This window comes from Drosophila busckii, chromosome 3R (assembly GCF_011750605.1).
Source record: "Drosophila busckii strain San Diego stock center, stock number 13000-0081.31 chromosome 3R, ASM1175060v1, whole genome shotgun sequence".
NCBI lineage: Eukaryota > Metazoa > Arthropoda > Insecta > Diptera > Drosophilidae > Drosophila > Drosophila busckii.
The window spans coordinates 235,938-262,145 of NC_046607.1; the positions used below are offsets into that span (position 1 = coordinate 235,938).

General features: G+C 38.8%; 2 protein-coding genes across 2 annotated transcripts; one reads left to right on the forward strand and one right to left on the reverse strand.

The window, feature by feature from the left end:
* Positions 1 to 543: 543 nt before the first annotated feature.
* LOC108602559 lies at positions 544 to 2,216 on the forward strand. The gene is made up of 2 exons (XM_017990694.1): positions 544 to 604; positions 1,562 to 2,216. Exons 1-2 carry the CDS (start codon positions 590 to 592, stop codon positions 2,093 to 2,095), a joined length of 549 nt encoding a protein of 182 aa, XP_017846183.1. The 5' UTR covers positions 544 to 589; the 3' UTR covers positions 2,096 to 2,216.
* Positions 2,217 to 8,402: 6,186 nt separating this feature from the next.
* On the reverse strand, positions 8,403 to 9,766 carry LOC108602535 (odorant receptor 59b). Its single transcript, XM_017990667.1, has 3 exons — positions 8,990 to 9,766; positions 8,562 to 8,919; positions 8,403 to 8,509 (listed from the first exon to the last, which is right to left on the reverse strand). The coding sequence occupies exons 1-3, from the start codon at positions 9,760 to 9,762 to the stop codon at positions 8,441 to 8,443; spliced, it is 1,200 nt and encodes a 399-aa protein (XP_017846156.1). The 5' UTR covers positions 9,763 to 9,766; the 3' UTR covers positions 8,403 to 8,440.
* Between the last annotated feature and the right edge of the window lie 16,442 nt (positions 9,767 to 26,208).

The following is a 26,208-nucleotide window of genomic DNA, read 5'->3' on the forward strand; positions in this document are numbered from 1 at the left end:
GCCATTTAGAAAGCTTGCCGGGAAGAATCCTCTTGTAATCTAAATGCAAATAAGGGCATTCACTTCTGCTAACAGTTAAATTAGAATGTGTAAAGAGTTGAACCTGTTTTCAGTCGACTAAATCAATTAATATCCCACCAATATCAGACGTCACAAACAGGAAGTTAATAGTAACATGTATTAAATAACTTCAACTTAAAATTAATTGCATGAATTTCTTCCCTAGAGCCCTAGTTACCGAAAAAAAAGCTACGCTAAAATAAAAACAATTCCGACCATGAACCAACAGAGTTCAAAACCATCTGCAGCAAAAACTACAAAGATAATAATGACAACGACTTAAAACAAAAGTTTTGCCTCAACATCAGCGAAACCCGTTGCCAGACATGGCCTAATCCGGTTATTAAACTTACACAGCAGTGTATGTGTAAATTCTCGACTTTAAGAGATATGGTATTTTGTTTTATTTTTTAGTTGGAAAACCGGCGTATTGCCATAAAAGCAATGCTCATGCACAGCGCATCTTTTAGTTTGTTCAAGTTTCTCAACGCGGTCAGTCGAAAACAGAACCGTTTTTATAAATACAAAAATGTCGATAAGAATTGTAAGTTAAGTGCCAACCATTTAATATTTCAATAGTCAAGACTATAATGAAATCCTAACAAAATGACATGCTTTGTTGACTAATAGTGAAAAAAGGACAACAGGCCAGACTGTAAAAAATGTAATAAGTCGCAGAATGCTAATATGCCATGCGTATAATTAATGTGCAATCAAATATTTCCATAATATGCTTAAGAGGCATTACTATAATTAATAATCTATTTTGCGGAAGCCGAAACAGGTCAACAAATAAAGTTTCTTTGAACTCAACCACAGATGTGCTTGACGTTGGATGGTATCGAAAATATTTGCATATTCAATATGATTTATTAATAACAGCTAATCAAGCAAGATTTTTATTGTAAAGTCAAGTCCGAAGTTAATTTCAAAGCAGCTCCTCCAAAATAAACAAACTTAAAATAGAAAAGTTGCCGTATGATTTGCATTAATTTCAAGCTAATATGCCAAACAAACAAGTTCATAAGCATAGTAACGAATTCCACATGATTTACTCCATACTTAGAGATAAGCAGCTAAAATTCAAACAAGGAATCCCACTTAACCTTCAGCAACAACGGCTCGTCAAAAACATTTTAATACATTTGCTTGGCTATGTTCTAGTAGGGAACGGGAATGGGAATGGTAATGTGCCTTAATTAGCATACAATGCAAGGTTGAGCACCACAGTCCCCTTCACATAGCTGGAGTGCTATTGGAGGTCAGCTTGGCATGATGCATGCATGATGCGACGACCACTTCGAAGACCTGACAAAAAACCAGACCGTGACTCTAATTTATAAGTAAATGCGCTGCTATAAAGTCAGTCCAAAACCAAAACCAGTCAACAACTAAAACAAGCCATCAAATTCAAAAATATAAAAACAAAAACACTTTCAAAGTCATTTTTCAAAGCTCTTACTTATAAACGCCTTAACATCCATTGTCAACTATTTTACAGTTATTAATCGCAGTTGCCTGCGCGATTTGCCTGTGCGCCGCCGATGTATCACAAATAAATCAACAGCCAGTGCTGCCATTTAATGATTTACTGCCGCCCCTGGAAGAAGACCCCACAACCCAAGCCGACCCCAACCCCACCAAAGAGTCGTATTATCAACAGCAAGCGAGAAGCAAAGCAGTGTTGTCTAGCGATGAGACGCCTGCCGCCACGCCCACTCTTCAGCCAGACATGCAGCTGTCCGTAGACCTATTGCCGCCATTCGCTGAGCCCACCAGCAATCATATTGAGATTGGAGCTGTCTCCACGACTAGGCCACCAGTAGTTGCTACATTCGTCAGCAGCGCAGCTCTGCCGCCAGTGCAGCAGCAAGCCCGCGTTTCACGACCAAACAGTATTCCCAGCTCAGATTCCACATATCTTTCAGCTGAACTTATCTCTCAGTATGCAACGCATTTTCAGTTTACAACGCCACGGCCGCCGAGCCGTCCGTTGCCAACGCTGACACCCTTTCCGCGTTTCATAAAAAATTAGGCTAAGTTAATTGAATTAGTTAAGCAAATTCACGACCAGAAGTCAAGCCAATGAGCAATCCCTACAAGATAAAATGATTAAAGCATCACTGATTGTCAGATGTTAAATATATACGTATATCTCAAACAAAACTGTTGTAGTCTCTTGATTCAATTATTGAGTTAGCAAAAACTTAAATATGCAGCAAGAAAATGCCACTGATAATTTGAATGCACTTTAGCTTTTTGTTAATTTTCATAGCTCACTTGTTTTGAATGATCATCAAAATAATTATTTTAATTATATCATTAATTTGACAGAATACGAAAAGCCACATAAAAATATATGTGCGTACATGCCTATGTATTTTAATATGCGTAAGTCCTCATTCGATATGTGCACATATTATTCCAGCTGTTGCTTTGGAGTTCATTATGAAATTTAACGTGCCCCTGGCTCGACACTGAAAACCGCTTTAGCCTTGCGAGATCCAGATACAAATTACAAATGCAAATACAGATAAAGATACAGCCACAAGATATTTGTCATGACGCAGGTGCGTCATACGTCGTCTGGCGAGTGTTAATTACCTATCTCGCTATTAAGTCTATGCTGGCATTTTGTAGTTATTACAATTGACAATGTTGCTGGCATTACAGTAACTGTCACAGTTGGCAGCTTTGCGTTATAGGCCGAGCCAAGTGACAATGTCGTTACCTCTAATCAAATCACTGCCAGATGGATTCAACGCAAGCTTAGTTAAGCAAATCCCGCGACAGGGATAAATGTAGTTGAAAACGTTGAATAGTTAATTGAGGAACTGATTAAAATAGGCAATTAAGTACTTAATTTTTCATACATAGCTCTCATGAATCTCTATATGTAAATGTATATATATATTCTAACGAGCCGAGTCGATAAAGTATCAGTAAATAAAGTCAGTATTAGGCCCTAGATTTCAGCAACTATAAGAGCGAAGCAACTAGAGTTTTTTTATACTCTTCCCTACGCATTAGGAAAGTTCTTCTGCTCCAGTTTGTAGAAAGCGCACCTTTCAAGATATCAACTTGACTACCATTGGAGTGTCCAAAGGCGATCAATTATATTTCCCATAACTCTTATTTGCAAGCCCGAAGTTGGCATGAATGAAGTAGAAAATAAGGTGCATAAGGTTTTCAACACTTATTTAAATAAGACAGCTTTAGTATTTAATGTTTTTAGAGTTGCGGCTTTACATCCTAAATTATATACATATATATTGGAATTGTATGGGAATTTTAAAGCTGCATTAAAAATCGCTTTTAACAAATGGTGCCATAAGCTTTCAAACAAACTTTTTATGTGCAAGCATTTGCAGACGCATAGTTGGCAGGATTATTTTAAATGTGTATATGTACATACGTGCATATTTATTTGGGGTGTGTAAATAAGATTTATGTGGCCAATATGGTGTATGAGGGTTTTTTGACTTAAATACTTAAACTAAAGCTGTGGTATTAACTGCTTAAGTGAAACTCTCAGCTCAACGCCAGTATATTTATATAAAATGTCTAGACATTGGCATATTAGTCAAGTAATTGAAGCATTAAAACGACAATTCAAAACAAATTCGTTAATATTTGTTGTGTATAAAAAAAAAAGTCTCAAATCTATTTTTAAATAATACTTATTTATTCAATAACCAATATCATTTCTATATGGTAGATGCTTGTGCTATGGTTTTCCATATTATCATGTCTTAGAACATAGTCTTATTTAATATAATTGACTGAATAAAAGCACGTTGACTCCTTCTAAATAAATAAACCAAAGTGTTGAATGTAGCAATACTAACTTTAATATCAGACTTTGGCTTTAACGCCAGAATTGGAAAATGCAATTTTGACGTAAGTTTTTTCATTCCCAATTTAAAATTTTTCCTACTCTCATCCCGCACGCATATCCACATCTACATAAGTACAAAATAATTTTTAATATGCGCATGTTGAGCAGTAAAGCTGCGTTGCTTGCTGCAGCTGTTGATGATGATGATAATGAGCACACAAACTGCTTCTGTCTGGCCAACCACCCCCTTGAATTTCGCTTTAATTACATTGAGATAAGAACCGGAGTGGGTGGAGCATCGGCTAGGATATACCTCTGAGGCAAGCTCATTCATACATGCATACTTTGCATAAAAAGAGAAAAGAACTCGGCATATGATTCCGGGTATTGATTGTTTAATCATTAAAAAGTCAACGTCGCACATTGGTTTACTATGCCAATCTGGCAGAAAATTTATTATATTATTTTGAATAAATTTGTAGTTTTGTATTTTATTGGCAATAATAATAATAATAATAAACTAAATACTCTTAAATTTATGAATATACATATAATTTAGAATATATATATATATAATAGTATATAAATACTTAGTATATATATATATATTATATATACGTATATATATAAATATATATATATTTTATCATTTGATATATGCTTCTGTTGCCACTATTCTGCTGTCTTGACAGCCCTGTTCGGGTTTCGTATCCCGCGGGCTTCGTGTCCAACTCGCTTCGTGCATTAAAATCCCACATGGCTTTTGCATGTAAGCCCGGACCCACACAAGAAAAATTATGGTAAATAACATGAAGAAAAATTGTATGGCCTAGGTTCGGGTCATGGTTTTTGCAACTTTGCCCGAACCGGGTATTAAAATAAAAGAACGTAGCCATCTTTTACTATGATTACAATCACAAAACACAAAAGGAAAATATTTTTTTGCATAAATTCGCCAATGGAAAAAGCGTGCATTTCAAGATTGACAAGCTGAAAAAGTAGAGCACAGTAATAATTTAAGGCAGAAAGTAGCAGGTCTATTCAGCATTTAACGTTGCACAAATACCATATTCAGAAACACATAGGTACACCTCAAGTCAATTGCACAAAAGCACCGAATATATATATATTTGTTTTATTTCATACACGTTTGTTCAAGCGCAAAGCACAACACATTAAAAAGTTTAAAAGCTTTAAATGTATCCATAACTTTATCCAACGATAGATAGTCATTTGCGCATTTAGTTATTTAGAGTCCAATTGTAAAAAATGATAAATAAGAACTACTGTCACGAAAAATATTTTTTTGAGGTTCATGACGAATGTATAACTTTTTAGATCTCCTTCGTATATTGTTGTTATAAGATATCAACAAGATTTCCATTTTGAATTCAGCATTTAATACCCGCCATATTCGCAGAACCGACCACTGTGCGTTGCTTGCTCCTTCTGTATGAATGTATGTAATTTGATATGGGCGCATCCCTTCACTAGTATGTTGTTTTTAGTGGGTCTATGGATGCGAGAGTGTTAATGTTTTGTTACAGTTACAATCATGGCAATGGATTTTAATGTGTATATAATAGCATGTCATTACGTATGTATGACACTGGCGACAATGGAAAACAATGTAAAAAAGTTATTGTAAGATTCGGGTGACGCGTGACAAATTATGCAAAAACAGTGCCCTGTGGCACAATTTATTTATTTAAATTTGGGAATTAAAATTATGACTTTCTTTTGATTTCTGCTTGCATGTATTACATCCACACACATGTGGACATACATATGCATATCCACAAACCACATACATAGATATACAATACGTATTCAAGTATTCCCTGTGTTAATTAAAAAGTTCGTTTTATTCTGAGCTTCTGTCGTTTTGTTCTTTTCAATTGCAATTGGTGGCTCAATTTCAATAAGTATGTGTGTACAATGTGTTGCTGGGGTACTTATATAAACGTACATATACATATACATATGCATATGTATCTACATTTATATATTTATCGAGTAATTTTGACTTGTTGTCAATAACATGTTCATATTAAATCAAATCAACATATCAACATTTTTCTTTAGCTCTACTAGTAAACAAATAATTCAATTCTTCATCTTCTAAAAATTGGTAAAAAAAAATACCAAATATGTACACTTTTACTTATGCATGTTCTTGGCCCAAAAACCACGCATACAGCCAACACATTCGTTCTATTTCCATCGCCCACCACCCATTTCAAGCGACGCTCAAAAGTCTTTATGATCACACTAGAGCGACGCCTTTTGAGCGAATGATTAATTTTTGCAGTTACACTATTCGCATCGTGTTCACACCAAAATACGTGTTCTTGCTTATAGATACATGATTCTAGAACACTGAACTTTAATTTGCACACAAAACATGGTTATGCGATAAGTCCACACAAATAAAAAGGGTTCTATTTCCCAGCGTCCTTGAGCGACACTCAAGTTTTTTGGGTGTTCACACGAGAGCGTCTGTACGAGCAGCAAAAGCTCAGACTGTACGGGATATATATATGTATATATATAATTCTGTGTTAAAGCCAACACCAGCACCAAAGTTACTTTAATATAACATTATTCAATATCACTTAATATCACTATAATCAATATCCGTTAAATAAAAATTCACATTTGTAGTACATCAAACCAGACATATATTTTTTGTGATAATGTTTTTTTGCACCGTTGAATACAAAATTTTGGACTTAAGTTTTGTAAGTGATAAGAAAATTAAGAAATATGCAAAAATTAAGGAGTTCTTAGGTATGTATATACTGAAAAATGCACAATTTAGGAAGTGGAAAAATGAAGATAGTACTGTAATCAAGTGTTTTAAGCGTTGCAGATTTAAACGACCGCCGTAGCTGTATTTAATTTAATTCTTAATTTTTAGTAATTAATTTATTTTTATTTTTGAAATGTTTTGTGTTTGTCAGAGCTTCTCTATTATGCAATACTTAGGGCTATGGACGTAAGCGGATTGAATTAGGTATGCCTTGACACCAGGCGCATTTTAGAGTAACGACTAATGGAAGACACATAAAAACTGAGGTTTTCTTCCTAGTAAATTAACAGTCAAAAATTATTAACTTAACGAGAACAGTTCAGAACAATAGGTATTATTGCCACGCAGGGCGTGAAGCATAGGCACTGGACTTCAAGTAGTAGCTACTTCTATAGTCGTTTAAATATTTTGCCAATTCAATGAATTTTGAATTCAATGAAAATAAAAAAAATGTTCGTTCAATATATATAGGAGTAAATTTATGTTCTTGAAATGTCACTCAATTAATTGGGCTTGGGCTAAGGTCAGAAGACTATTTCCCTCAGGGGGGAAAATGAAAAGTACCGTGCAAAGTTCGACACGAACGGATTTAAGTGTGAATGTATTTATTACTTTCAAATTGCTCTTTAATTACTTTCAAAAGGTTGCCAATTAAGGTAATAGCTGCAGTTATTATGAAGAAAATATAAGGAAATATAAACATTAAATGGAGTAAGAAAGAAGCACCCAAAATGATTCTGTACATATTCTAATGAATTTATTTTAATTTATTTAATAGTTTAAAGTCATTTCTCAGTTGCGGAGATAAAAGACACTCCCACGGAAGTTTGTTGATGCAAAAAATAATCTAAAATGTATTTAAGAAAATCAGGAAGGCAATATACTGGTTTATATGTATGTAGCTGGGCCTTGACAATGTCTTTCAGCTCCGCGTAGGTTAGCTGTCGTTAAATAAAAAGCAAATGAAATCAGCGAATGATTTGTAAAAAATATTGTACGCATTGCTGAGACTCAAATAAAACAAGAACAATATAAACCTGGGAGCTGCCAACTTTTTGATACACTTTGACTAAGGCACACACATACACATTTACTTTAATCGCACTCTCATACACATTTACGTTGACTATTTGCGAAGCTAGGGGAGAAAATTTAATTCTGTCGGACGGACGGGCAGAACTTCGTTTTGTGATCAGATATACATATACATATGTATATATTATATAGTGACACGCCTGGTTCTTTTCGTGACATACATGAGCAACTTTGTGATACCCTCTTCCATTTTTTATAAGAATGTAAAAGTGTATTAAAACTGGGGCTCGAACAAATTAAAAAGGCCTCGCTTTTCAGAGCCGCGCATTTTGTGCCCGTGCTCAGCAGGTCAAAATATGAGCAAAAATCAATGGTTGGGCTTTCTGGGCCATGGCGTGTGAAGGGTGGTTCGACGGTCGCAACTGACAACCTTAGCTGAAAAAGACTATTAACAAAGTAAACCGCTGCATGTGCGTCAAGTAAAACGTAAATTGGGGCGACGACTGCAGTTAAGTCAGCACAAAAAAATATAAAACAAGCCTAAATTTAAATTCGTACACATTTGATATTTACTTTGGTTGGAAACTCACTTTACAGTGATATTTTTGTTAAATAAAGATTATTTAATTGTTATACACCAATACAATAGTGTGCATATAATAAAAGTTCCTCTTAGCGCTTCCAGTTGTGCACAGCTATTTGAACTTTTCAGCTAGATTCATTTCCCGCACTATGGTTATAATACTAAATGCGAATTTGGCCACCTGGAATATAGCAAATACTTTATATTTCGAAATGCTCGTTTTAATTACCCACACTTATGTTGCTGTTTAATGTTATGGGAATAATACCACCCGCTATAAATGCGATTGGCTTCTGTAGGTTATGCATAAAATGGATCAAAGTGGACTTATAGCGTGGCTCTGCATTAACCCATTTTGATTGAAACAAGGCTTCTGACAAGTTATCGCAGTCATCAATGAGCAAGTTGCAGCAATAACAAAATGGAAATGTTTCCATAAGCACGGCAAGCAAAAAAAACGACGAAGATATACCACTGAATAAGTCCGAGAAAAAGAATATATTAATCAATGTCAAGCCCAGAACGATTCCAATAAGCAAAAACTGCACAAAAATCGTTTTCTGCATTATGGGGCGAATCCAGTTGCAGCAACTAATAAGGAAAAAGGGAACGGTCTCAGATGATTTATCATATTAAAATAAAAAAACAACTATGAACATACTCAATAATCATTTTGTGTTCCACAATACAGTTAACCAGATCTTCATAGTGCTCATTCCCGTTCTTGCTAGGATCCAAGCGCAGGTTTTCTATATGGTGCCTTAGTATATCCAAATGGGCACGAAAAATAATCATGTATACCAGCATATATGTGTCAGACAGCTCATCTTGATAAACAGCAAACAACATAATAGCGAACTCAAAAACCGATTGAGCCCATAAAAAGCCTTTTCCGTCGCTGTATTTGAAATATGGATTATACACTTTATAGGGTGGTCTACCCATAAACACGGCTGATAGGAAGGTGCTCGTAACATAAGTACCGTACACAATGGCGAAAATTAAAAACACATAGTTGCATTTGGCTACCATTGCATGTATCCTTTGACGATCGGCTTCACTTTGTCTCCTTTTGTCCAATTGGTCCAGCACATTTTCCGTCTCTTCCAGACGCCAGAGTTGAACATATAGTATTGTGCACTTGATAGCTGTCCCATACACATTTATGGCAACTTGCAACGAGGTTAGAAACTCACCCGGTGAGAAGTCCTTAAACTCTATAAAATAGCTCAAGCCAAACATTATAGGGAGATATATAGCACCAAAGAAGAAGGGTATACAAGTCCACAATCTGTATAAATAGCGCATAGGTCCTTTCCTTGGTGGGATCCAGCCAATTATCTTCATCACTCGATACATGTATATGGTCGCATCGCGAGATTGAACTTTTTCGGTTAGAGGTTTCGGCTTTATGAGCTTGAATACTTTCTCCATGGCTTTCGATTCTCACTGTGAGTCACTGTAAGGCGAAACAGTGTTTTTATACCTGTTCCAAAGCCTAAAAAATTAATTTTGCGAGTACTTGACAATTAATTACACACTTCTTGCGGAATACAGTTGTCCGATTCTCATAAGTTTGTGGTAGTCTGCAATTAGTTTGGCATCAGCTAAATTGAGTTGTAAGTGGTTGTTCAATAATTTGTAACCACTTGTCACTTTAGCGGTTCGGTAATTCAAATGTTTTTTGAACCCACCAGTTTAATTTCACGAGCATACATTGTATTGTACATTGTAAGCACTGTATACTGTGCAAATTACCTTGGGCGACCCAAAATTAAATTAAAAAATATTTGTTATATTTCTTCCAATAAATAATTGTCCCTCTTCATCGAAAATATTGTTTGTAATTAATTTTATATTATGCAATCTCCATATAAGGTCAGCCATTCAAAGTCAGCTGTGCCACGTGGCGTCTGCACGCGAGCTGTAATGGGTATTTAAATAAAAATAAAGTATATTGATTCATCTCCTTATTTCTGCAGTTTCTACAAATAGGTATATTTCACAACATTAAATCTCTTGAAATTCAAAACTAACTAACTAACGAGCTGCTTGCATTGAAAGAACCAGTACCATTATCATCGATGCGGCCTATTTATTCAATTATTTATCATGAAAAATTCGTTTTCCAAGCAGCAATATAGTAACATTCCTTTAAAGAATATCGCATAAAAATATAAATTTAATTTCAACTATATAAAAAATGGTACAGCCGAGTGTAATTTGTGCGGAAAAATAGTCAGAAAAGTCAGAAAATAAGCAGCTGAAGTTAGAACTAAGTTTGCGGCAAGCTTCATGGGAAAGTAATTTCTTAATGTTCTGGATTTCGCATAAGGCAGTTGTGCCAGGACTGTCCTTTTAATATAATATATAATATCTATACTTGTGACATTGTTGAAAATTAAATACTGGAGTTAAATATATCAAGTATATATTTTAATTTTTGCTTATTAATAGAAATTGTGGGATAGATGACATTTTTTTTTTTTGGGAAAAAGGAAAAAATAACAGAATTATATATCAAATATGATATTGAAATTTATTAATAAATATTCGACTGCCCAAAAATATATTCGATTAAAATCAATACGTTTTATGAGATTTGATAAAATATTACATGCCAGGATAAATTTCTGACAACAACTTATCAGACGTATTCCCGTGCTGTGGAAATTGTACTTTTAAAGTTGCTAACATTTGAAAATGCTTACCGGATGTATGAAAATGAGGGCGGATCTAAAAATTATGAATATTTTGACTTTGATCTTGAAGTGGAAAATATTTTTGAATTCAAAATATTGCCATGTAACTTTAAAATATTACTTTTCACTGTTCAATATATACATTTTAAAACTTTTTAAGTCCTTTGCAAAAAGAAGCCGCTAAAGGAATGTGTTAGATTACTTAATTTATGCCTCGGTTTATTATTTACATATTTGGACATCGCATTTTAAGTTAATATAATTTGAATAACAAAATTGAATATTGTTATGATTGCACTCAATCCAAGTTTGGGTTAATTGGAGGAAAAAAACACATGTCTAAAACAATGTGTTAAATTTTAGCGCGCAAGGCTAATCAATTTACTATCTGACTATCGATATTTAACTATTGTTAAACCTTTTATAGAATGTTGCCAGCGAACCAGTTTAGCCCCACTGTGGAATGATCCGGTCATAGTACAAACATACTTTGTGCTACCAAATAGCTCAGTTATACATCGAAATAAGGTAGTTACCCGTAGTTAGAGGTGCAGCTGTTGCGGATTAAGGTCATTCATAGCCATACTTTGCATATTTAAAATGAATTCGCATAGACAATTGATTGCCAAACTTCAAGGACGTGAAGTTCGCAAGCAATAATGACAATATTACATGTTAGTAATAAATGGCTTGTAAGAAATACGTTTTGATTTGAAGCTGACTTTTTTGAACTTCCTGTCGCTAGTCATTTATAGTAGCTCATACGTTTCAAGTGCTTGATGACATTTTTTAAATATTTACAGTGTAATTGAATGTGTTAGTTTTTTACTTAGGCGTTTCTTTTGAACAAATATAGCCTTTGCAATTTTCTCTAGAGGAGTATATCATATACCGATTGATACTAATTTCTAGTCTGGTCCGTGTTAATTATTATGTGATTAACAAATTACTTCAAGATATTGAATACGAAATTCGTCAGCTGATTGTAATATTTTCGCCAATGTTGTTATTGCTTCTTTACAAATCGAGTTAGTTTTCTTTTGAAGCTTCGTTTACTTTCCTTAAACTTAATGAGCCAACTATTTGAGGCTTTAAAATCGAAATTATCAAATTTCTCAGCTGTAGTGTAGTAATAGTAATGTAATGTATGTAATATGTAGATGCTCCTATTACCAGGACACTACGCAATTTATTTAATTTTTTTTTTAATTTCCTCCCCCCTCCCCCGTAAATCGAAAAAAAAACTATATAAGGCAGTACAAAAATCTGAAATAAATAACGAAATTGCCTAGTCATGCTTACGACCGATTGTAATTTCAGATCGGATAAATAACTTAGGAATTATTTACATTTTCAATTTTCAAGACAGTGGGGTGTGCTTGCTGACAAATGTTGCTGCCGACGCAGGGGTGGCATCGTTGCTGACGCTACAGCGAATAGCTGTGACGCGGCCGCTGTTTTGTGTGTATGTGTTCATGAGTGCATGCGTGTGTTTGCTGGAATGCCCTAGTCAAAGTGTATCTAAAATTTGGTGGCGCCCAAATTTAATTTGTCCACTTGTTTAGTTTAAACTCCTAAAAGTATACATTTTTTCAATGGCAGATATGGCTTCTTCGTACAGCTGAACTTTAAAAAAAACTCTATTTCATTTTCGTAATGTTCAACTGTTTGAAAATGGAAAAGGAGAGAAAGAAGCACCACGCTAGGAATGCGTCTGTTGTGACGGCGAAATATAGATTATTGCAGACTTGGACTGTCAAAAAAATATATATTTTGTTAAATTTAAAGCATGTCCAAGCTGTAAAATGAATACGTTTAAGGACTGACTTCGAAAGTAGGCGCACTTAGGGTCAGCAGCAGCTGAAAGACTTTAAATTTGTAAAGAATTCAGAACACACATGGGTCGTATACGTAATATTTACATAGGTACATCTCATGTATACGTACCTAGTATGCACATACTTATAAAAAAAAGCTGATGTCATAATCGATTACTAAATGCCACCGCAGGCATTCTGCTGACGATTTGCAGCCCCAAAACGGCATAAATTGGTTATTGAAATTGTCTCGCAGGTGTCATTAACGTCACTACCACTTTGCTGCAGAGGTAGACAGGCCGACTTGTAAGCTTACTGCTCGGCAGCAGGTGCGTCCATTTGTGGTCAGCTATAAACGTAGTGTAGGCCGCGGGACACGGACACTCAGCGCTTGTCGTTTGCGGCGTTCTTTGGCAGGGCCATTAATTTGGATTAATGTTCGTTAAGCTGAAGCGCTGCTTTACTATTAAACATGAAAACACAATTAATGAGTGCTTTTAATTTATGCGCATCTCCACAAAATATTTTGTTTCCTGTCGATTAGAGTTTGCATTTTTAATTATGGCACATCGTTATTATTGCTTTCCAGCGTCCTTGACTTAAATTTTCAACTTTTATTTGCACAGTTTTTTAAGCTTTTTCGGCGAATGTGTGTCTGTGTGTGAACTTTTGTTTCCTACACTTGCGCTCAGAACGCAAAAAGTGGAAGAAAATTGGAAAATTATGAAAGAGTCGCAGCATATTTTCTTGCATACTTTTTGCACAAATAACAAACCATAAATAATGTCATACGCTCACAAATGGCAGCCAATGTTTGCCCTTATGCGACACGCCCCTCAGCGTCCAGTGTTCTGTCGACTATATATTTATATTTCTTTCTCTCTTTTTTTTTTGTGTTGTTGTTGCCTTTCAGCTCGCCTTCGGTTTGCTTTTAGACCAAAGTTTTTGAACTACTTGCACGTCTCACTCTTTTTTTGCCTCGTTTGACTTCACGAATTTCTTCTTTTTTCTGGGATTTTGGCAACCCTGCTGTTTTGTGTCTTTGCTCCTTCTGCTTATTGCCGCCACGCCTCCATCGCACTGCTTTCTTTGCATCCCGCTGCTGTCGCTTCTTTATGTCGACGTCGCGAGACAGAAACTTCAATAGGGCGAAAATGATAAATGGCCAGCTGGGTTTTTTTCCTTTGAATTTCATTCTGCTGTTGAGTTGAGTATTCTTATGTATGTATGTATGTATGTATGTACATATGTATATGTGCTCTGAGTGAGTTGGGCGCGTTTTATAATGTGTGAAATGACCAAATATTTCTAAGCCGTGTGCCTGTTTCTGGTTGCAACACATATGTAACGCCATTTTTTTTTCTCAATTTAAGCGATAAGTTTCATTCACTTTTGTCTATATATATTGATTTACATTTAAATAAACTAAGAAAACATCAACTTTCATCAATAGGCTTTGGAAACGCCACCAAAAGTTATTGTCTAAGTCAGGCCAACGGTCAGCTGAAAATCTGTTTTCTCTACAAACAAGCCTACTTGGCTTATTCCTTTCACAGCACCGCAAAACAATGCAATTGTTTTTAAATCTTGACTCTGCTCGCTTGTACAGCGCGCTAAGGGACCAATATCGATTTTTTTGGCATACAGTCGAAATTTTCGTGTAAGAATTTTGAATTTTTGCTGATGCAATCTTAAAGTAAATACATGGCACACACACAATATAATTTTTAAAAAATTTATAATATTATGTTAGGTTTTTTGGAAGCTCTTAAAAGTCAGCAATCAATCAGAGGCTTAAAACAAAAAAAAAATTTTTTTTAACATTATTTTAAGGTTGTGGCACAATTAAATATTTTCGCGTCAATTAAAATAATTTAACAATGTAAAATGAAGATAAAGGTATGTTTATCTATTTTTTGAATAGTACTTTTATGTGAAGTTCCATTGTGTAAAATTTGTGTAAAAATTTAAATTTGTTCTCAACTTTTCGTAGAGTGTAACTAACAAGCTGAAGGCTTACTGAGAAAAACTGTAATAACGTACGTTTGTTCTTATAAGTATCGTAATTTGACCGTGCAGTAATAGGCTGTCCCGTTTTTCCCCCTTTTCGAGAAAAACTCACATGTTGCAGGTGAATTTTTAACCGAAAATTGTTGAAAATTAGTAGTACGTGAGCAGTGTTGGCCTTTTCCAACAATAAAAATTATAAAAATTTAAATTTGAAAAAAAAAAAATACAAAATTCTAAAATATTCTAAAAAACTTTATTTAAGTTTTTTTTCAAGTCCCTAGCTTTATTAGTAGACTTTATACCAAAAAAATCGACGTTGGGACCATAGTACAGCGCTATTCTCCACATATTGATTTTCAATGAGCTTGTGTGCTCCAACTACTAGATAGTCGTGGCGATAATGATGTTTATTTAATGCATTACAGGTCCAAGACGTTGTTTGACGTTTTGCCACAATGCCAAACGATACCCAGCCCCAGCCCAGCCCAACAACAAAACCTTAAGCATGCGCCGGTGCACGCTAATTCCCCACTATTGCATTGGAGCGCTCATTATGCCAAACATGGCGCCACTTAGTTTAGTTGTTTTACGTCGGAGCAGCTGCAACGTGCTTGTGATAAGGATAAGCGAGAGTGTCGCTCAATGTCGGACGCAGCATGTACTAAATGCATGCCCCTTGCCATTTTAAATGCCATACACGTTTTTGTTGCACTGCATTCATGGCATTTGCATTGTTGTCGCCCGTCTGCGTAAATACTTAATGCGCGTAATCATTTTAAATTTGATTTAATTTGTGATTTTCACATTAAGTTCTCGTTAAGTTCTTAAGCTTCTTGATGCACAGTGTTGTCTTCTAAGAGAGAACAGAAATGACACAAAAAATATTTAAAATAGACGGCCAATATTTTTTTAAAAATTCTATTCTAATGTAAAACAAAATTTACACACTTTAAGCTAACATTGGCTGTTTGGTCTTGCAACACCAATAAATGGTGCTCCTCAGCTATGAACAGCTGATCTAGGCCTAATATTGTATTTTGGCTTTGCACAGCGGTGAAGAAAGCTTGCGCGCTCTCTTCTTTGCGCTTCCATTCCAATAAGCTCTTCTTTGTGCGTGCATTCGGCACTGCACTAATAAAAGCTCGCGCCCTTTTTGTGCGTGCTCACTAACTTCTTTTGTCTAGCACTTGCCTCCTGCACAGCTGCACTCTCGTTTTCGTTTGATCTTTGTTTTATCATTTTCACACTATCAATTCTAGAAGACTTAATGCCTGTTGCTAACGGCATTTTATTAGTCGTAACAAGTTCGTCGCATAGCAAAGACTACTCGAGTCTTATTGCCCAATTGTCGTATCAAGATCGTCGAGTGATCACATAACAAAAGACTACTCGGGTCTCATTGTCTATTTCGAGACAATAGTTTCGAGACAATAGTTAATAGTTTAACACAGCCCAAGTCGGGGCTGTTGCTTTAATTTAATACACATATACACTCACCTATCGTTTTAGGTATTTTGTCTATTCAAGACAAATGCTTAATAAAATAAACTTGTAAATTGAATAAAAACAAAATTCGTGAAAAGTGTTTTAATTTCGAACAAAAACCTTTTTAAAAATAGCTTCTGAAAAAGCTCAGTGGCTCAATGGCATTAACTGCCAAATTATTTCAGAGGGTTTAGTTATGTAGTGATTATTTATTTTTGTGAGCACATTTAGACCTCTGAATATATGACTGTTTTTACAACGAAACATATATGTTTTACCAGGGACCATAGCTCTTTTTTCTTGATCAGCAAGACAAACTTAGTCGATATAGCCAAGCCTTTCTGTCTTGATGTATGAGCAACTAATTCTCACAAATTACAGGAGCTAGAGCAGCCAAACTTTGTTTGTATGTAATCCAAAGTTCGAAACGATCGGCTATTTATCTTAGGTGTTATTCACATTTATATTTTCAATATAGATCCGCTGAGCGCGATTGCTGACGCTACAGAGAAAACGAGCTGCGCCGCGTTAGCTGCTTATACTAAACAAAATTTTAGGGGTATCATGAAATTGGGGAAACATATCGATATATATATTCTTTATCAGCAAAACAAACCAAACTAAGTAGATACTCATATTTGTGAAGAGATTCACTTATATTTCTTAAAACTGATTTTCCTCCGACCACCACCGCAAATAAGGAAACAACGCTTCAGCGTGTTAGCGGCCGAACCGGATATATAGCTTCGGACATACTCAAATTTAAATTTCTCAAATAGGCAACAGCAGGCGCTTCCTGACGCTGAAGCGAACAAACGTTATGACCCGAACGCTGTTTAGTGTGTATGTGGGATATGGCAGTGTTTAATTGCCACCAACTTTAATCCGCTCTGTGTAAAATCATAAATATTGTTATTTAAAATACCTTTCCTTTATGCATTTTAAACATTAGTAAAATGTTGTAAACTTTTCTGTCGACAGCTCAAAGTCGTCTAGTCGACAGTAAAAGAAAATACCCATTAGTGTATGCAAATGTCGCCTAATGTGCACATTTGTGCTATCAAAGGAAATAAATAGTAAGTGAAAACGAAACATACATTCTTCAATAATGAATCTACAAGTAAGTGTCTTTTATTTTTAAAATATTATCATATATCTTATATGTAAATTTATCTTATTTACGCTTTAAAAATCCTTAAAAATATATTATTTTAACTGTGCTGCGTACAATTCAGCAACTGTACATGTGGCTAGCCAGGCAACTAACGATACAGCCCAACAGTTGGGCATTGAATGGCAAGAAAGCTTTTGCATATATTGCATATTTTTGTTTTTATTTTCGTGCACTACATCCGGTAACAAGCACTTTCGCCAGCAAGCATTCAACTTTGATCCCTGGGTCCAGTGGGACAAGCAGCAAGCGGCGAGCGGCGAGCAGTGGTAAGCCACAGCGTTGCCACAGTGCCAAATTGCCACAGTGCCACAGGACTGGAGTGTAGTGGATACTGGTTTGTTGCAATTACAAACAGTTGTTTAACTGCTTGACTTAAAAAGCAGCCACAGCGGGCCAATGCCGAACTCAATGGCAATTGCCCGCCAAAGAGCTGTAACTGTAGCTGTTGAATCAGATGCCGACGTTTGTGGCTTACAGATTAAAGCGTATATATCCGTGGCAATGGCGACAGGCCCGGATGATGAAATGGCTAACAAAGCCGCGCATGCGGCTCCCTGGCCCGGCATGGTAACGGGGCCCGGGCCCTAGCCTGGTCGGTCAATGGCGTCCGGTGTCATTGCATTTCCGTTTGACTTGGCAATTTATACAGCTTTCGCTTGTAATGGAAACTTGCCCGCACATTTACTTATGCGGCTCGCACTTTTGTGTGCGTCCTCGTTTGGCCATGTTAAATTGATTTATAATTTTCCAGCGTCGCCATTTTAACTTTTCCTGGTCTGTAACACGTCCTGTTTGCTTTATGCATTCTGACGCGCTCGCCCAAAATGAGTTCCAACCAACCAGTAAGCAAAGGATGAATGCTGTGTAATAAAGTTTGTATTGGTATTGGTGTGCATGTTATTGTTATTTTTGTTTTCGTTAAGCCGAATTGGCAACTGACCGAGTGCGAGTACGAGCGTTTTTTATTGTGCGCTCTTTTTAATTAAAAGTCAAGAGTTCAGCAATTGATATTGTAATCTATTTTTGCATACGCCTCATTATTTGCCGAGTGTCTCATTAATACGTATTTATGAGCCAATGAAGCGCACAGCTTAATGAAGATATTGTAATCGTATACATATAGTATAGGGTCTAATTTCAGTGCCTTACTATTGTAATATTTAAGTCGCCGTGACATAAAATGAAATCATGAGAAAAGTAAATATATCAAAGTGCAAAGGGCGCTATAAATTTATAAGCACTGATTCCGATGGGCATTACGAAGCCTTAGCGACAAACATAACAACAACAAAAGCTATGAGATATGCGTATACGTAATGTGCCGAAAGCAACCATTTGCAAAGCAAGTCACAAATAATCAAAATAATGCAAGTGGACGTAGCGAGCGAGAGTGAGAGTGAAGCCAAGGCAAGGCGAGCTAAGTAAATGACAATAATGACATAATAAAAAGCACAACGAACATGAAGGCAACAGCAACTAGCTGAGCAGCACAAGTAGCAGGACACTCAGCAGGACAATAAAACGAACGTTAATAATGATAAGATAAAAGCAGCACTGTCAGCAGTATGAAGTAAAGTGGACTAGAGTGGAGTGGAATGGAGTGGAGTGGGATGGAGTAGAGTAAAGCGGAGCAAATGTTAAAACAATAACGCAGCTAAATATGCGACAGAGAGAATATAAATAAAACCAGGGATTTGCCAAACATTTGTGGCCGCTAAGTTGTGAAGTTGCCACCAAGCACATTGACGATTTGTTCGCTAAACAGTGATTACTATTCTTGTTCTTGCTGCTGCTGCTGCTGCTTGCATGAATTGTGTGTGGCCTGTCAGCCAATGGCTATGAGCTTTAATAAATTAATGATAATACGCGCTGTTGCCATAATATTACGCATTAAAATAATTTTGCGAATTTATCCAAAAGTATGCTATGCACCCTGGTTTGTCTGTTTTGTTTTAACCTTATTGCGCTTCAATCGTCTCAGCAACTGTAGCGTGCAGATTGCACAATGATGTTGGCAGAGCATAGAATGATGAGCGTTCGTGCACTTCTTGCTTTACTGACTTAGCTCGCCGGATGGGGTATGGGTTCTTGCTTCATTTTCTATACTCAAGCTACCAAAAGACAAAAAAATTTTAAGTGCACTGTTGAAGATTAATATGGAAATGGATCTAAAAAAATATTGAATGTCTGCAAACGCGGGACAAATACTGGTTGTGCGATAGTAAACGGACTACATATTTTGTAAGGGTATGCAGATGTCGTGGCATCCCCTGTTCTATACCCTCCCTGCCATGGCAGTGTGCTTGAAGCACTATGATGCTGCCCCGAATTTAATACTAGACCAAGTTCTAGTAGGCGTGCGCGTAGACTGTACCCATTATAAGTGTGTGCGATGAACCAAAGTAATACGCTGTTAACGAATCATGTTACTAAAATTACAGAGTATGCTTTATTGCCTTTCGTTGGCATTATTCAAAGAAAATATTAAGAAAAAAAAACTATAAAATATTTGGCAGAAGCCCAAAGACCAAAATTTACATCGATGGTCAAAACAAATTATTTTTGCACCGCATGTGCTAATTAAAGTTTCTTACATACATCAATTAATTACTCTAACGATAGCTACCACGACTCACTGTGTTTAGTTGTCTTGGCGAAGTCTTTGTGAGCCTCTCTCATCTTGATATTTTGACGTGCAGCTCTGGGCTGCTGCGGCTGAGCATCATGCTATAACTGACTCAATTGTTGCTACTCAATCTGACTCTTTCAATTGGGTATGTGTGTCTATCTGGTATGTACTATACACTATTGTATACCATATTATCCATGCGTGCTTGCTTCGGTTGTGGTGCCTCCTTTCTGTGATATGTCTACATATAATTAGATGAGGTTATCTGATTGGTGCGTGGATAAATTATTAGGATTCGTTATGTTATACATATGTGCGTGTGCATTAATCTAGTGAGTTGGGCAAGAGATCAGCGAACCTATATAAGAGCATTCAATAGGCATCAACGAAAAAAGCAGTCCGAAAGTTGTTCGAACGTGTCAAGCTACAAGCGACAAAAAACACACGAGTGGCGTCCAAACAGATTGTAACATTATTTTTGAGAATTTATAGGTTAGGTTTACGATAACTATATATATCAGGCACGAGACCAACCAATTACCGAAGTGACCTTCACATAGACAATTTTTGGTCTACTTAGTGTCGCCGAGTCTCTCCGCAAATTTATTGGTGTCTTAGCTCGTTGTGTGAAATGTTGACTGTTTTTAAGCTCGAGCAGTGAGACAGTGTGACGCAGTGAGCAGGAAGACTTTGTGACTACCTCGTTAGATGCTTCAAGTTGTAGGATCTCGGTTTGTTTAGGGTAGACAAAAAGCGTGAAAACGATGCCACTTGATGTGCGCGAGTATATCCTAATCAAAGATTTCCGGCAGTATCTTGCAGCGAGACAGGTGCTCAAATAAAGCGGCTTCTCTGCCTCGATCACGCTGGCTTGCGTTATCATTTCGCGATCTGCTCTAGTCTGGTTTACGCATGGTGCGTCTAACCAAGGTGCCTGCTTTTTGCATGGAGAGCGCTCGAATAAAAGACTAAGCCGTTTAGTAGCTCCAAATCACAGCCCGAAACGTCAGAAGCCTTACACTCTCCGGGTGAAGCTGTTGTCGATTAGAATCTAGTGTGAGTTTATTCATTCCCAGAGATAGCAATTATTTTTGCCGTTTGCTCAGCCAGGATTGTGCTGTTCCACCTAATAGTGCGTGCGTATCGGAGTGTTACATGTTTACTCTCACGGTATCGCTCGCTGTAATGCCACGAGATCTCAGGGAGTTCTAGTGTGTTCTCCACGGAGAGGCTATGTCGTTGTCTTGTTCCGTGCTACGCAAATGTTTGTCAGTGGTAGCCAACTAACGCGGTGCGTCCGTTGTGCCTTGTGCCCTCATGCAGCGTGAATGGCTCAAAGCGGTGATCAGCCACCAATAGAGACACCGTTTTAAAGTAAAGATATTAGTCTTGTACCTATGCGCCATATCCTCTACAAGGCTCCATGACATTGGGATTGAAATGTGTGCTTGCTTGGCAGTGATTGCGATAGCAAGCTTGCGAGGTTACAAGATGATTTAAATGCACAAATCAATGCTCAGTCAAGCTTAGCTGCTTGAGTATGGATCACGCTATAATTGCGGCTTCCGTTGTATAAGCGAATATTTTCACGTCGCTGCGTTTTGCCTGAACACTGAATGACCTCGAGCGAGTCCTCATGAGTAGTTTGTGCGAGAGCGCTTAGTTTACTTGGTCTTCGGCATAAAGGCAGTAGTACTGCCTCACACCCGAAACCAGGTCTTGGAGCCGTCCGTAATCATCGTATGGGTGCGCGTCGTTTGGTTTGAGACCATAAACACCAGTTCTCGTTATGTGGTGTGAAGTCTGTGCGTTAGGAACGTCCAGCGATAGTTAGGGAACTTGAACTCAAAGAGAGTTTTAAATTATAGTTCAGTTTATCGTTTCCGAACCTTACACGATTGAGCTGTCCCGAAGGTTGTATTCTTATGTACCCGTGCGAGACATCTAATTTACGTCGTTTGTTTGCTCTCTCAAGCTGCCTGTGTGCTGTAGGCGGCTCTGTGGATGTCGGGAGGGAGAAGCACCAGGAGTGCTTTCTGAGACGCCTGTTCATTGCGACAGTTAGTCTGAATGCTAAGCCTCTCCCCTGTTAAGTGGCGTGAGAGACTAACGGCTGTTGCCGGCTGGTTACTTTCTAACTCCATGTTGTTTTTGATGCTGTGTATTGTGTTGCATTTTTGCCCCATTGTCTGCCTATCCACCAGACGTGTATTCCGGTGAGCAGAATCGGCCGCACTACCTGATAATGAACAAATACCTCAAATGTGTTCTATGAATAAGTCCGCACTTTTGATTAAGACCTCAACCATGCTGGCTACTAACATCTGCGTGCTTGCAAATCGTGCACCTACCAGTGCCTTAACCACCACATTTAATGCGCTCCAAATGGAAGAGTTTTCGAGTCCAATATTACTTCTAGGTATTTACCTGTTTTGCACGGTATTAGTGTAATCTTTTATTTTTGGCGGAATCCATCTGGGAACTTTATACTTCTTAGTGAATAGAACCAGTTCAGAATTGTCTGCATTGATGTCAAGCCAGCTCTTTTTGCCCACCTTAGCAATCTTTTAGTGCTCCTTATGGACCGAGCTGATGCGTCGTATGGACATCTTCCCGTGATAATTATAATATTGTGCAATCGCATAGCAGTTATCTTGGTGGTGCTTTCCTGTCAAGTTGTTTTGATTTCGTCACCACCATGTTACATAGTAGGGGGCGACAGGACCCCGCCTGCGGTGTTCCTCTGTGCGCCTTCTTGGTCATGGTGCTGGACCCCATTCCGCTTGAACTCTTCTGCAGCTCAACAGGCTTTTGTCACGAGTTCACCGCTGGGTTTACCGAGTTGGCCTCTAGGCCTCGCATTATTGCTTCTGTGGCTACATTGTTGAATGCGCCCGATATGTCGATAAACGCGCCCATCGCATAATCCTTGTGGTATAGTGCTTTCTCAATGGTACTGACCACTGAGTGCAGCGCCGTTTCCACTGATTTCCCTTTGGTGTACGCGTGTTGATTTGGGTTGAGTTCGAAGCTCTCCGAATTCTTGATGTGAATCTCAATGAGTTTCTCTAGTGTTTTCAGCATGAACGAGGTGAGGCTAATTGGCCTGAAGTCCTTCGGTTGCCCGTGGTTACATTTGCCTGCTTTTGGCAGGAATATAACTCGAGCTGTCCTCCAGCTTACAGGTACATGACCAAACCGCAGACATGCTTCAAATATGGCTTTAAGCCATGGCGTTACATCTTCCTTGACCGTCTTTAGCATGGCTGGGATTATTCCATCCATACCTGGGGACTTATAGCTCGAAAATGAATCGATTGCCCATCGTTTTGGTGGGATCAGTTAGTTCTCTAGGAACTGATGCGCTCACCATTGTGTCGAGTGTTTCATTTTCTTCTGATACTTCCGTGCAGCCTGGAAAGTGGGCTGCCAGTAGGGCATTTAGCGCCCCCTCACTGCCCTCCGTCCATCTGCCGTCACTAGTTTTAAGTTGGCATTGGATTGCCGGTTGCTTCGATAAGAGCTTTCTGAGCCTTGCTGTCTCAGAGACCTTTTCTATGCTTGCACAGAAGGTTCTCCAGCAGCTTCTTTTTTGCTTTCCTTACTTCTTTTTTGAATTGTCGTACTCTAGTTTTGTATTCATTCCAGACTCTCTCTTCGTCTGCTTGTTTGGCTAGATTGAAGAGTTCCTGGACTTCCTTACGCTCTTTCTTTAGTTGTGGTGTCCACCATGGTGGTTTGCCATTTCGTTTTTGCCTCGATGGTCTGCATGCGGCCTTATATGCCTCCAGTATTTTGCCCCCTAGAGTCTCCACCGTCCTCTCCAGGCAGCTTACCGATGCAATTTTTGGGCACTCTGCTAGACTAGTTTTAATTTTTATTTTATACTTTTCCCAATCGGTATTCCGAGGGTTCCTGTATATAGCTTTAGGCCTATTGCCATTGTATTCGACAGCGAACTGTATGTATTTATGGTCAGAGAATGAGGGTCTTTGGAGTACTCTCCATTCTGTGACTTTTACTTTCTTACCTGAGCTTACTGTTAAGTCTAGTACGTTAGAGGATGTTGGGCCCACATACGTAGGTTCATCCCCTACGTTCTCTATACCTACATTAGTCTCTAGTAAAAATTCTAATAGTGACTCACCCCTCACGTTGGTGTCACTACTTCCCCAGATGCCATGGTGTGCATTCGCATCCATGCCCACGATGAGCATCTGATCTCTCTTGTTAGTTTCGTGTACCAGCCGCCACAGTTCATCCGTAGGTGCTGGTTTGTCGTGAGCTAGATAGCCTGAAGCCAGCATCAGATGCTCATCTTCGTCGCCCTCTAGCGCCACGACCGTTAGATCGTCAGTGCTGTAATTAGACATAAGGTAAGCGTAAATACCCTTCCTAACAAGGATGGCTGTTCTAGTTCTGCTTACCGTTGTCGGGTAGTATGTGTTATAGTTAGTAAAGCTTAGCCCGGAGACCTTATTGCCCGACGCTATCCAGGGCTCCTGAACTAAGGCCACATCTGCGGACTCCTCCTCTAAGGTGAGTAGGAGCTCCGCCGATGCCAGCTTACTTTTATGTAGATTCAGCTGGATTACCTTCATTTGCTAAAGGTAAATCCAGCTGGGATGTGACCTCTACCACAGTCTGGTCAGCATCCTCATCGTCATCCTCGTCCTGCTCCGACTCTGCACTGGATGATGCATTGTCGTGCATGTCAAGGTTGTCGATCGCCTCGATCGTCAGACCGAGGTCTCGCTCAACCTCCTCTTTCTCAAGCGTGTTTTTCATTGCCGTCTTTCGGATGACGCTTCTTGAGGCGAAGGTACACGCTACCAACGCCCCACGCCATCTTACCGAACCTCGGGTACAGTATGTCGTCTGCCGCCTTGTTGATCTGGATGATCATCTGCTGCCCCTCACTCGTTGGCTTGGGAACATGCAGGACCTTCCAATCGGCCGTTGGCACGTCGGGATTCTGCCATCTCAGCAGTTTAAGCGTCTGCTCCGTCGGCATCACCCTCGGAAACAGTACTTTTGCTTTCGGCACGGATGGGATGTTAGTCCTGTCCACGACCTCCAGCTTGGCACCTTCCCATGGGGCTGCCATCTTAGATACCGCTTCGGTGACCCACTTCAAGGTGTGGTCATCCTTGCAGCTCAGTATCTTCACTCCAAGGAACCAGCCAGCCCCATCGAAGGATGTGGGCGTGGTGGTACCTTGCTCCATTGTCGCCAGTAGAGCGTCCAGAAGGCCCGACTCGACCTTCTGCCACTGCTCTGCCGACATCTTGCCTTCTGGCTCACTCCTGTCAATGAGTGCCACGACCAGATGTCGTTTGGCCACCTCACTGGCGGTTGGCTTCCTAGGCTTCCTTTTCTTCTTCGCCGGCAGTTTCTGGCGCTTGCCCGAGGGCGCACCCGCCTTCGCCGACTCGGTGGAGCGTTGCCGTTTACCGGCTAACTCGTCCACCTTCTGCTGACCGCCTTCTGCGGATCGTTGCCATTGTCTGGCTGCGAAGTACTTCTGGCTCTCGGCAATTATGGATTCGGCCCAGGCCAGTTGACTCTTCTCTGCTGGGGAGATGATGCCACTGTTCTTGAGCCGGTCCTTAATCTTGAGAGCTGCTCGGTACTTAGCTTTGGCTCTTAGGCCTTCTTTAGTCTTTTCGAGCCTGTCCTTGCAAGAGGAAACAGAGCCCGTTGAGGAGCCCGCGTCTGAGTCGACAGCAGCACTCCGTTGTAGTTGTTTGGCAGTAGCTGTACAACTACCATGGCCTGCTCCAACCATGGTAGAGGTGTGGCCGCTGGCGACACGCAGAGAGGATTGCTCCTCCCCGTGCCTGCCGGTGGTAGCAGCCACTGCTTCCACCGACATTTGAACTGACATCCCAGTTCGTGCTTCTTCCTTTTTAACCTCCATTTTGATTATTTGGTTGTCAGGGAATCACCCATAGCGTTTTAGGCCTACCGCAAGGCACCTCCAACCATGGTCTAGTCCCAGCGCCCCTAATGTGCCCGAAGGCCATCGGGGTACGCTGTTACTAAACCTCAGCTAGACACCGC

What these genes read in the sequence shown, in the direction of transcription:
- LOC108602535 (XM_017990667.1), bottom strand. Translation starts at nt 9,762, where the DNA reads ATGGAGAAAGTATTCAAGCTCATAAAGCCGAAACCTCTAACCGAAAAA. An exon ending in GAACACAAAATGATTATTGA is followed by an intron (nt 8,920 to 8,989) that starts GTATGTTCATAG and finishes TTTCCTTATTAG; the next exon opens with TTGCTGCAACTGGATTCGCC. An exon ending in CATTAAACAGCAACATAAGT is followed by an intron (nt 8,510 to 8,561) that starts GTGGGTAATTAA and finishes GCTATATTCCAG; the next exon opens with GTGGCCAAATTCGCATTTAG.